Here is a 13,245-nt window from a genome sequence, read left to right on the forward strand (position 1 = left end):
TGGGGTGCAGCTCTTCCACAAAGTATTGGGAGCCCCTCAGCTATTCTTCCAAGCACCCCCAGGAGGCGCTGTGCTGGGTGAGGGCGCTGCCACCGATCCACCGCAGCCCGAGCTGGGTGATGGCGTAGCTTCCCTTCCATGTCTCCTCCCTCCCCACCCCCACCCCCCAACTACATCCCCCGTGCAGCCCAGGACAGCCGTTGCCAGAGAGGGCCAGAGCTGGGCAGCACATCCAGCCAAGGCTCCGTTTTGCCAAGATGACGAAAATGAGTTCCCTAGAGGAGTGATTGCCAGAGGCCACATAGCAGCTTGGCGGCAGGGACCTGGTTTGAGGGCTCCCGGCCCCTCAGCATGTTTCTCTAGCTGGGGCGCACCTGATCAGCTTGTGACCACGGCCTCCAGCAGAGACGACACGCAGGCCTCTATTAATGCAAAGAAGTTCCGTCTGACTTTAAGGAAATCTGCCAAGAGGAAATCTAAATGTGTGCCCAGAGAGAGAAACGGAACAATTCTTTACGTTTCACTCCACTCACTAATAACCTCTCTAGAATATGTCCGTGATTTTATTTAAACAGATTACATGCACATGTGGTTTTCTTGATTTTTGAGTTGGTGTTTGAAGGTGTTACTCAGATGTGCCGGTGTGCAGGCTCCTTGCCAGGGTTTCTGCAGTCCACGACCCAAGCTGTATTAAGGGTTGGGCTCTAACAACCCAGGAGCCCAGACTGAACAAACAGGTACAGGTTTCAGGCCAGGGCTGTGCTGGATCATGTTTGCCCTCCATAGGCAATGCAGCATCCTTACAACTTGCATGCAGTCAACCTCTTTTGTACATGGTAAATAAAATCTGTTAACCAAAAGCCAAGCTGACCTCTGGCTGCCTGCTTCACATCAGTGTAAGCTGACTTGTAGAGACCAGTTGTCCTGACAGCCAAGCTCAGCCTGCTGCCTGGCTCCTTTGGTGCGATCAACCCCCCGACCCCCACATCCGACTGTGGGGGCCTGCAAAATGTTGTCCAAATTGCCGCGCATACATCTGTAACAGCAACACGTTTGTGGGGCTTGTCTACCTGAGTGTGGCTTATCAGAGCCTAGATGAGCAGGACAAGCCTCAGCAGGGCTGCTTGGGGAGGAATGGGATCTGGAGCTAAAATTAATTATCTCCCAGCCCAGCTCAGCGAGGGCAGGAACTGGGAGGCCTGGTATAGGCATGAAAGCCCAGGAAGCAGTGCTGTCTCTGGGACATGAAGGCCCCTGGGCTGGAAGCTCAGGCCAGTATCAAGGCCCAGGGGTGGGGAATGGGGGCTCCAGGACAAGTCCAGGAACTTGAACCAAAGCAGAGGCAATCTTGGAAACTGGGCATGTGAGCAACTCTTGTACTGGGAAGCATGGCAAAACTGCAGAGTTGCCAGCACAAGCCATACTGAGAAAGAGGAGGAAGATATGGCTAACGCCAAGGGACTAGCAAATGTGGTGGCACTGGAGGAGACCCTCTGGACGGTGGGAGTGAGGCCAGGCCAGGTGCCACTGCATTAGGGAACAGTGTGGGCCAAGGGACTGCCTGCCCAGTCACGCTAGGACAGGCACAATGTTAGACCTCAAGGTAAAGAGCTGGGAGGCAGGGGTAACAGATTGGGTGGGCTCTACCACCCCTGGGCCCCAAGGATAGATGGACAACCAACAGATGTGACTGTAGGGCTTACTATGCGTCAGGCATCGTTCTGAGATCTTTACATGTAAAAATTTGTACAAGCATCAGGACAAACTTATGCGGTAGGTACTATTATTATCCTCATTTTACAGATGATGAAATTAAGACTCAGGGAAACAGAGTCACAAAGCCAGTAAGAAGCAAAGCCAAAATTTAAGCCCAGGAAACTGGGCTCCAGAGTCTGTGCTACTACCCCTACCATCATATTGCCAAGAAGTCTGTAGAACTGTGTGTGCTTTTTTTCCTGTGGTTGAGCTCAGACTTTCTAATTATATGAAATAACATCGTGCTCGGGACTTCCCTGGCAGTCCAGTGGTTAGGACTCCGTGCTTCCACTGCAGGGGGCGCGGGTTCGATCCCTGGTTGGGAAACTAAGATCCCACAAGCTGCGTGGTGTGGCTGAGAAAACAAAAACAAGACAACAAACAAACAAACATTGCCCTTTACAGTCTGACAGCCCTGGGTCTGAATCCTGGTTCTGCCACCTAAGTGTGACTTGGGACAAGACACCAAGCATCCCTGGGGCTCACTTTCCTCATCAGTACAGGATGCAAAAAAATCACCGCTAGGAGGATGACAAGAGCTAATCTGTGCAAAGCACCTGCTACCAGGTTTGTTTCTGCGGATGCAAGCTCAGAAGACAGGCGCTGCTCTTAGTTGTACACGAGGGCATTTGAGGACGGCTGACGGTCCCCATGCTAGAGCATCATACCCTGAGGAAAGGATTCCTACAGCTCATCCTAACTCCAGGGTGTTTCCACCCTCTGATAGGAGACAAGAGGAGAGCCGGCCAGCAGGCAAGTTGGGGAGGGCGGGGCAGACGCCACAACATCTATGACCTTTGCAGCCCTACAGATTGCGGTTGAGCATCTATGCTCCCAGGGAGTTAGGAACCAATGAGACTGCCCCTAAGACGACCCATGGGACTCTGTACTGAACAGCTGTCCCCCAGAGTCCAGCTGGCGAAGTTTGGCAAGAGTTGGGCAGGAGCCAGAGTCTCCTGGTTCTCTGACGACCGGACGCTTTTTTTTAAATTAATTTTTATTGAAGTATAGTTGATTTACAAAGTCATGTTCGTTTCTGCTGTACAGCAAAGTGAATCAGTTATACGTATACATATATCCACTCTTTTTTAGATTCTTTTCCCATAGGTCATTACACAGTATTGAGTAGAGTTCCCTGTGCTATACAGTAGGTTCTTGTTAGTTATCTATTTTATATAGAGTAGTGTGCACATGTCAATTCCAATCTCCCAATTTATCCCTCCCCACCATGAGGACTGGAAGGCTTGAGAAAAATCCTGGGTCAGCTCACCCAGCATGGATGTTGGCATCTGTTGGCAAGCAGGACTACTTCCCTGACAGTCTTCAAGGGCCCCGAGCATGGGAGGATAGGCAGAGAGAATGGGGAGGATGCCATGTGAGGACTAAGGCTGCTGACTGTTATGTGGACACAGGGAGGACCCCTTAGGAGATTCACAGAAATAACTGGGTGAGGGGGCAGTGCTCAGAAGGTCTTAGTTTCTGGGACTTCCCTGGTGGTCCAGTGGTTAAGAATAGCCTTCCAATGCAGGGGATGTGGGTTCGATCCCTTGTCAGGGAACTAAGATGACACATGCCTCGGGGCAACTAAGCCCGCGCGCCACAGCTACTGAGCCCGCGTGCCACAACTAAAACCCAACTCAGCCAAAAATAAAATAAATTTTTTTTTAATAGAAAGTCTTCGTTTCTAGAATGAAGGGGGTAAGGCTTAAGCAACCATAATGTGATCAATAAAGTAAGTGACCTTATTTTGTAGCAATGGGCTGCTGATATTGGTGACATTATAAAATTGTACAAATGCACCTCTTCGGCTGAGTGAGGTCCAGTCGTTTATTTATTAATCAATAATTTACTCAATCATTCTTTCAATAGCACAATTTCTGAGTATATCATCTGTGTCAGGCCCTCCTGTAGGTGTTAGGGACACAGGCTCTAACAAGCAAAAAGAAAAAAGGACAAAACACCTCTCTCACGTTGCTAATAACAGATGCCTAGGACTAGCAATGGCTTCATTCTAAAAGCAAGTAGCCCGGGCTTCCCTGGTGGCGCAGTGGTTGCGCGTCCGCCTGCCGATGCAGGGGAACCGGGTTCGCGCCCCGGTCTGGGAGGACCCCACATGCCGCGGAGCGGCTGGGCCCGTGAGCCATGGCCGCTGGGCCTGCGCGTCCGGAGCCTGTGCCCCGCAACGGGAGAGGCCGCAGCAGAGGGAGGCCCGCATACCACAAAAAAAAAAAAAAAATTTTTAAATTAATTTTTATTGAAGTATAGTTGATTTACAAAGTCATGTTCGTTTCTGCTGTACAGCAAAGTGAATCAGTTATACGTATACATATATCCACTCTTTTTTAGATTCTTTTCCCATAGGTCATTACACAGTATTGAGTAGAGTTCCCTGTGCTATACAGTAGGTTCTTGTTAGTTATCTATTTTATATAGAGTAGTGTGCACATGTCAATTCCAATCTCCCAATTTATCCCTCCCCACCATGAGGACTGGAAGGCTTGAGAAAAATCCTGGGTCAGCTCACCCAGCATGGATGTTGGCATCTGTTGGCAAGCAGGACTACTTCCCTGACAGTCTTCAAGGGCCCCGAGCATGGGAGGATAGGCAGAGAGAATGGGGAGGATGCCATGTGAGGACTAAGGCTGCTGACTGTTATGTGGACACAGGGAGGACCCCTTAGGAGATTCACAGAAATAACTGGGTGAGGGGGCAGTGCTCAGAAGGTCTTAGTTTCTGGGACTTCCCTGGTGGTCCAGTGGTTAAGAATAGCCTTCCAATGCAGGGGATGTGGGTTCGATCCCTTGTCAGGGAACTAAGATGACACATGCCTCGGGGCAACTAAGCCCGCGCGCCACAGCTACTGAGCCCGCGTGCCACAACTAAAACCCAACTCAGCCAAAAATAAAATAAATAAATTTTTTTTTAATAGAAAGTCTTCGTTTCTAGAATGAAGGGGGTAAGGCTTAAGCAACCATAATGTGATCAATAAAGTAAGTGACCTTATTTTGTAGCAATGGGCTGCTGATATTGGTGACATTATAAAATTGTACAAATGCACCTCTTCGGCTGAGTGAGGTCCAGTCGTTTATTTATTAATCAATAATTTACTCAATCATTCTTTCAATAGCACAATTTCTGAGTATATCATCTGTGTCAGGCCCTCCTGTAGGTGTTAGGGACACAGGCTCTAACAAGCAAAAAGAAAAAAGGACAAAACACCTCTCTCAAGTTGCTAATAACAGATGCCTAGGACTAGCAATGGCTTCATTCTAAAAGCAAGTAGCCCGGGCTTCCCTGGTGGCGCAGTGGTTGCGCGTCCGCCTGCCGATGCAGGGGAACCGGGTTCGCGCCCCGGTCTGGGAGGATCCCACATGCCGCGGAGCGGCTGGGCCCGTGAGCCATGGCCGCTGGGCCTGCGCGTCCGGAGCCTGTGCTCCGCAACGGGAGAGGCCGCAGCAAGGGGAGGCCCGCATACCACACAAAAAAAAATAAATAAAAATAAAAATAAAAGCAAGTAGCCCTGCTTACAAATGTCTCCTGTACCAAAGGCACTTACCTTAAAAAGACATGGTCTAAGCTCTAAACAGATTCCCAAGAGCATGACAACTGAATCTAAAACTATAGCATATTTGAAACATTATTTATACAGAACAGAACATTAATTAAGCATTAATTAAACAGAATGTGAAGGACATTAGCATAGATACCCTGTCTTTATATGTATGGATACATATATGTATGTATTTCTACATAGACACACATATGTAATCCTAATAAGATCTGCTGTTCCAAATGACCAGTCTGTCTGCTGAGTCACATTCAGAGAAAACACAAATGGACATGGATGCCTTAAATGGTGATACTTATTGAGGGCTTACTATGTGCCAGTCATCGTTCTGAGATCTTTACATGTATAAATTCGTACAAGCATCAGGACAACCTTATGCGGTAGGTACTATTATTATCCTCATTTTACAGATGATGAAATTAAGGCTCAGGGAAACAGAGTCACAGAGCCAGTAAGAAGCAAAACCAAAATTTAAGCCCAGGAAACTGGACTCCAGAGTCTGTGCTACTACCCCTACCATCATATTGCCTAATCGATCTAACGTGCATCTTTAGGATTTTTTAAGGGGCAGTCTAAGGGTCTTAAAATTTCAGATTCTCAGAAATCCTCTCTAGATTATGTTCCCTCTCCCTAAATTTCCGTGTCACAGATGCAGCTGAACACTGCCCCTGCTCAGGACATGTCCCTGACTCTCCCTGCTACCCACCCTCCTCTTCCACAGCCCTTTCCCTCCTCCTATTCCTCCGTCCACACCCACCACGAAGATTTCTTTGCCCCAAGTGGAGGCCAATCATCCACTCCTGCCTTCAAGGTAGCCCCAGGCCCCTTCATGATGACTGCACCCCCTCAAGACCCACAGACAGCCTTTGATCCTATGAAAGGAGTACGCAGAGGCCAATGGAAGTACGTTCTTACCCTGCTCCGACCACTTTTTTTCAAAATTTATCATGGGAAATCTCTCATAAAAAAATTCTCTGCTACATTACATATACGTGTGTGTTATTTGTACACATATGTATATATAACTATATATATGTACATATAGTTCAAAAATGCATGCTCTTTGGTGTGACAGCGGAATTGTGGTCGTGTCTTTTTGAAACTTCATTATCTGTTTGGAGATAGAACTAAAATATTCACAGGTAAGTTTTGTATTTACCATAAATACAACAGTTTAAAAAACCTGTTGAGAGCAAGGACTAGACGAAGTAAGAATGGAAAATGTTAAAAAAAAAAAAAATTATGGAAGCTGACTGAAGAGAAGAACAAGATTTTCTCTACTTTTGGTGTGACTGAAATTTTCCATAAAAAAGCTTCTGGTGCTCAGAAAAAAGATAAATGAGGAGAACTTGAAGAAGTGAGGTAACAATTGGTCTGAATATGAGATCTGTCTTCAATTTTTTTAAATTCATCATAACCAACACTGATTATCAACACAGTCGAGGTATTGGATGAACCCAGCAGCTACAGCAAGAAAGGTCAGTCTCTGCCCCAAAGGGCTTGAAAGCAACAAAAACATTGCACATCCTGTACCACTCATTATTTCTTTTTCCTAGACATGTAAAGTCAAGGAGGGCTACTTGGAGGACGTGATACTTGAGATAGGTCTGGAAGGATGAGTAGGAATTGGTAAGGAAGGCGGGAAGGAGGGAGAAAATATTTCTGGGGATGTCACAAGGAGGTCAGCTCACATTTGAGTCTTCAGAGCGTTTCCCTGTGGCCAGTGGGAGAAGCTGTGAGGACACAGATGTCGGTTTAAATCCTGGGAAAGACCTTCACTAGCAGGGCTGCGTGGATGGACACTGAGCCGTCCCTGAGGTTCAGGGGGACCCCCCCTACTCCACGTGAGCCCGGTGAGAGGAAACAACCACCTCTCAGGGGTTTAATAGGAGAGCTTGGAACATTAACTGGGGAAGGGAGTGCGGATTACACCCTTATTCATATAAAAACATTTGTCACACTCAGCACTGCAATACTAGGGACACAGGGCTGAAAAAATAAGCCTTAATCTCACAATCGCATGAAACTAGGTGGGAATCAGGACTGTGTAGCCTCCTCTTTGTAATAAGTATAAGAGCAATAATAATAATTATAGTTATATGATTTTATATAAATTCTTTTCTTTCCAAATAGGGCTCCTGTGACCCTGCTTTCCATCAATCACTGGACCATGAGCCCCGTGCTGCAGCCAGTCCCCTGTTCCTCACTGCTGATGGCACCAGGCTCTCAGGAGCACCAAGGACTGCTCACAGGGACACAGACACCCACAAATGGAGACTCACATCACCCGCCAGGCTCTCATCACCCCAAAAGGCAGCTTTTTTAGAACATCAAACTTATGTGATCTCAGTTGGGAGTTTGCTGTTAAAAGGAAGAATAATACTTTCTGAACAACCGGAGACACAAGAGACTTCAAAGCAAACATTTAAAGGAAACAGTGGAACGAGAACCTCTTTTGGGTGGTGCCACCTGCCTACTAGTTGGGTGACATTGGTCAAGCCATTGTAACTTTCTGGGCTTCTGTTTCTTCACCTGTAACAAAGGCTAGACTCCTACCTTTCTGCAGGAGGATAACACATGTGAAATGTGTTATATGTAAATGTTCCATGTAAACATATGTTATAGGGTTATATATTCAGAAAATAACATTTATTCATTTCGAGTCACCATGGATAACTGGACAAAGGTCCATTGGCACCAGTTCTGTGAAGATAAGAATTGTGTCTCCTGGATCATTGTGTCAAGTTCAGAGCCTGGAACTGAGTAGCTGCTCAATAAATACTTGTTGACTAAATGGGTGGAGCCAAGGTGAGCTGCCACAGAGATTTAATTTAGGGGCTGGAGGCCCACACCATTCCTCCCGGGCCACTGTCTCCCGCTTCATCTCTCTCCTCGCCCCCCTCCCCCTCAGCATCTCCGTGCCCCAGGCCATCTTCACAGACAGCTGTGTGGTCTCTGTAGGAGATATCCCTGTGCTCTGGGACTGCCAGGGGGCACCTGGGAGCTTTCCTGCGATGAGGACAGCAGCGCGGGCCCCACTCCCTGCAGCTGCAGGGAGCCTGGACTGCCCAGACATAGGCGCCCACGGGCACCGCAAGCAGCACGGCGCACAGGATCACCGTGGTGTGCAGGAGGCGCTCCCGTCCCTCCAGCCCGCCGTGGTCTCGGCCCGTCACAAAGACCACACACCGGCCCTGGCGTGGGGGCTGGCGCCCCAGGCTAAGGCAGACCTCATATTTTGTTCCAGGGAGGAGATCATCCACCAAGTATGTGCTGATTCCTGGGCCGACATGAACGACCTCCTTCCTGAGGGCTTCATCCGACCCAATGTAGAGGGTGAACCACTTCTCAGGGGTGTCGGCCGCCACAAACCATTCCAGCACGGTCCCACGCACTGTCTGCTTAACCACCCGCAGGTCAACGTAGGCATTGCCCTCCGAAGTGGAGAAAAGAGAATGGCGTGTGGGCGGGGCCTGGGCGGGCTGGACGTGGAGGGAGATGACACAGGTGCTCCTGCCAATGGAGTTGGAGGCTACACAGGTGTAACTGCCCCTGTCTACCAGGTGGGCAGCAGGTATGACCGGCTCCGACAGAGCAGCATCTTCTGCAATAGAAGAGGTCAACACTGGGTAGAGAGACAGCAAAACAGCTCAGAGAGACAGTCAGCTGGAGAGTGTCCAGCAATGCCAGTTTTTTGTTAAAAGGTGGTGGCGACCATTTATTAAGCATGTATTAGGTGCCAGGTGTTGCCTCTCAGCAATCCTGTAAGGTAAGCACCCAAATTTTACACATGGGAAGTTGGGGACTAGAGTGATTAAGCAACTTGCCTATAATGAGAATCGTTCAGGGGTGTCGATTGATCTGGAACCTAGTTTTTCCGTCTATGAAGACCACACTCTTTTAACTTCACTAGCTCCTCCCACCAAATGACCTTAGCCTCGCTGAGCTAACACGTGGTTTCCAGGAGCTCTCTAACAACAGTGTGATTGTACAATGCTGTGAGCTTCAGGAAGTGCCTTTTTACCTCCCGGATGCAGAGTGGCTCAGAGCCTGGAGCCAAATGCCTGGATTCTATCCATTACTAAATATATGGTCTTGGATGAGTTGCTTAGATTCTCTTGGCCTCAATGTCCTCATCAGTAAAATGGGATGATAACAGTGTTTACTCCGTAAGTTTGATAGTAAGTGCTCAGTAAGTGTTAGCTGTTATTATTACTGAGAGAATGGATCTAACATGGTACCAAAGAGAATGATAATAGAACATCACAAAAGATGACATCTGGATGCATCTCATCATTCTCAAAGAGGCTATGACAACAGATCCTATGTTTCTCCTTCACTGGTATTTAACCTCAAGCCAATAAGACGTAATCAAATGATAGGAAAAAGTCAAAATTTCAGCTAATTAAGTATTTTTTAATCATCCAGAGGTTTGTCACCATATGTAACAAATATCTGGGTGACTGATTGTACTTCTCAAGTTTCACTTAGATATTTCTAGTTGTCTTCTAGATAGCGTCAAGATACTTCTAAAGAGGCCATCCCTGGCTTTGTGATGTACCCCAACGCTGAAGGGTGGCATTAGAGGTGATTTCAGCTGAGGTGTGATAGCAGAGCATGAGCTTCAGGAAATGAGAGGCAGGTTAGAATCCCAGCGGTGGGGCCCACGAAGATCACTCCCTCTCCCTGGGTCCCAGTGTGGCAACTTCAAGCCAGTAAGGTCTGATCAACACAGTGGTAGGAAGTGTAACATTCAGTCAATGTCTAGGACTTCCCAACCTTGCCTGGTAAGAGTTAGCTGGGGGGTAGGCAATGGCAAAGGGAGGAAACACTTGTTAAAATACATTCTCTCAGGCCCTCCCCTGGACTAACTGAATCAAATCTCCAGGGAGAGGCCTGAAAATTTTATTTGAAACCAGCACCCCAGGTGAGTCTGCTCAGACAAGTTTAAGAAATAAGTAATAGATAATCTCTAGAATCAGTTCTAGTCAGAAATTCTATGATTTAAAAATACACGGTACGGGGTTTTGCATCTAGAAGGCTTTCAAAGAATATATGGGTTCATATACAATTCTATAATATTTATATCAATACAACTGTTAAGTCAATTCATATATATTAACATCTTACATCCTATCAAGATCTGTAAGCAACAAATATACAAATATATATATATATGCAACAAATATGTATGTAATATATATATTTACATCTTACTTCCTATAGAGACCTGTATGCAAAAATATATAAATATATATTATACATATATGTGTGTAACAAATATATATTATATCGATAGATAGATCTGTATGCAACAAATATATAAATATACATTATATGGAGTACATGTATTTACATCTTATATCCTATAGAGATCTGTACGCAACCATGTAAAATAATGCCAATAGGGAGTTCCCTGGCGGCCTCGTGGTTAGGATTCCGGGCTTTCACTGAGTCGCATGACCAAATAATAATAATAATAATAAAATAATGCCAATAGTGGAACACTGTCTCGGAATTTTTTCTGTCGTGGTGAGTATAATTCAGGTCTGTCCCAGTCTTACCTGCACCCCTCCTTCATGATTGACCCAGTTTAGAACTTCTCTATTGAGGACAGGGTTGCTACAGACCTCCCCAACCCCCCAGATACGTGGAGAGGGTGCATGCACTTACCATCAAATTCCCTCCACGTGCTCAGGGGATAAGTCCAGACAATAGTTGGTGAGGGGCTAGCCTGTACCAAGCATCGCAGGGTCACATTCTGTCCCACCCGGATGCTGACATTGGCACTGGGGGTTGAGATCTGCGGCTTCATGCAAGCACTGAGCTCTGTTTCGTGAAAAAGCTGACCTGCCTTGGAGAGAGGACCTCGACACATGAGGTAGGGATTCACCAGGACTACTGGAAGGCTGATGGACTTTACAAACTGGACAAGTCCCCTTAGGCGACAGTCACATAACCAGGGGTTGTCGTGCAGCGCCAGCACCATGCTGGAGAGAATCTCGGCCTCACAGCCAGGCTGCCCGTGTTTCTGGTAGGCTGGCCAGTTCAAGAAGACACTCTTGGCTACAACTGTAAGCCTATTGGAGGATAGGTCAAGGTAGGTCAGGTTGACCAAGAACTGAAGAGCCAGTTCAGGGAGTGCATCAATCCTGTTGTGTTTGAGGTCCAAGACCCGCAGAAGCGGGGTGGCACGGAACGCTGTCCATGGTACTGAACGGAGTTTGTTCCCCTCCAGTCTCAGCTCTTTCAGTTCTGACAGGTGCTCCAGGGCTCCTAGATGGATCACAGTGACATTGTTAAAATTGAGCCAAAGGTACTCCAAGGTGCTCATGTTGATGAAAGACCCTCGGGGCAGTTCAAATAAGGGTGAATTTTCAATTCTCACTTGCTTGAACTCTTCAGGAAGTTTCCTTGGGATCTTTCCCAAAGTGATAGACACGCACTGCAGAGTCCTGTACAAAAAACCAGAACAGCTTTGAGATGTACATCAGGAAAACTGTGAAGTGGGAGCAGGCTTCTCCTGGCATTAGACATATGAATTAGAAGGAAAAAAAATACGCTTCTCTTGAAATACAAGAGTTAGACCCATTTTGGTAAAAGCGCACAGTTTATCAACGTTCAGCACCAGTTAGAGGGAGTCTCACAGAGGTTTTGCTGATTTCCTGCCAAATCTTGGCCTGCTCCCACTTTACATCATCCCCAAAGAAAGCCCACATCCCCTACAAGCTTCTGGGATCTTGTTAGCCCAGCGCACCTGCCAAAACTCTCCTCTGAGCAGGTACATCCTGGCAGACAGGATGGCTGAGCTGCATGTGAATCCAGAAAGACCAGAACTAGCAAGAAATAGTGAGAAACTGAAGCCATATTCTTCTGTAAGAAACTACCTTATGAGCTCTTGAATAAGTATAGTCCAAGCTTCCGAGTGGCAAATCCTATTATTGGTAATCCATAATGATGTAGGTCAGCACAGCAGCAGCAAAGCCCCTGGATGCTCTGAGGTCTGTTATGGCCCAGATCACAAGCTCAGTAAGAACCCAGAAGAGGGAGCTATGTCTCTTAACTAAGGTCAGAAGATTCACCGTTTTTCTGGTTCTTGAGACCAGAGAGCAAACTATAAGCCAGATGTCCAAGTCAGTCCTGATACTGCCTCCCCTCAGTCTCATAAAAAAAGATCTGAGAAACAAGCAGGTAATGCTATCCTGAGCACTATGGTTCAGGAGATTTGGCCAGAATCCATCTAATACTTCATCAATCACAATTGGCTTCTGAAACCTAGAATTTTCAACCAGTCTCTAAAAGTGAATGCAGATAATGGTTAACAAAGCAATTCGGCAACCACTCCTATCAGTGGTAATCTCCCCAGCACCTCGTGTGGTGGATTCATTTTTCTTCTGCGTTAAGACAGCTGCACCTGCTGCTTGGATGACCAGAATCAGAGAAGCATCACGGTACAGAGGTTAAACCACAAGATTGTGTTTTCTGATTAAATCAAAGCATGTTTCTTATCCTGGATCACATAGTTTATCCTGAATGCTGTGTATTTCACAAGTTATAAATCTCCCCTGAATGCTGTGTATTTCTTATGTTAAAAATGTTTAAGTGAGATAATACGTGGTTTTGTATACTTGATCTGCCCTTCTTCATTCATTCAACAAATATATATTGGTCATCTGCTCTAAGCCACACCTTTGCTAGGTGCAAGGAAGGCCATGGTGAGCAAGACTGTTATAGATCCGGTCCCATGGGGTCTTCTATCTGGCTTATACTTCCTAGTCTTGAGATCTTTGGAAAGTTGGTTTCTCCTGCACAAAGTGAGAAAATTAATGAATTCTTTATAGTGTTTCTAGGAAATATTAGTATTATGCAAAATAAAGTACCTAACATAGAGTAGGTGCCCAATAAGGTTTAAGTCACCTCCC

At 46.6% G+C, this 13,245-nt stretch overlaps 1 protein-coding gene across 1 annotated transcript; it reads right to left on the minus strand.

Moving 5' to 3' along the window:
* Positions 1–8,154: 8,154 nt before the first annotated feature.
* On the minus strand, positions 8,155–12,190 carry LRIT2 (leucine rich repeat, Ig-like and transmembrane domains 2). The gene is made up of 3 exons (XM_007104051.2): positions 12,081–12,190; positions 10,997–11,778; positions 8,155–8,948 (listed from the first exon to the last, which is right to left on the minus strand). Exons 1-3 carry the CDS (start codon positions 12,188–12,190, stop codon positions 8,155–8,157), a joined length of 1,686 nt encoding a protein of 561 aa, XP_007104113.1.
* Positions 12,191–13,245: the final 1,055 nt, after the last annotated feature.

The sequence above is a fragment of the Physeter macrocephalus genome, chromosome 20 (genome assembly GCF_002837175.3).
Source record: "Physeter macrocephalus isolate SW-GA chromosome 20, ASM283717v5, whole genome shotgun sequence".
NCBI lineage: Eukaryota > Metazoa > Chordata > Mammalia > Artiodactyla > Physeteridae > Physeter > Physeter macrocephalus.

Coding starts and splice junctions, on each gene's coding strand:
- LRIT2 (XM_007104051.2), bottom strand. CDS start 12,190: ATGGCTTCAGTTTCTCACTATTTCTTGCTAGTTCTGGTCTTTCTGGAT. Junction 11,779..12,080: donor TCAGAGGAGAGTTTTGGCAG/GTGCGCTGGGCT, acceptor TTTTTTGTACAG/GACTCTGCAGTGCGTGTCTA. Junction 8,949..10,996: donor CACGTGGAGGGAATTTGATG/GTAAGTGCATGC, acceptor CTCTCTACCCAG/TGTTGACCTCTTCTATTGCA.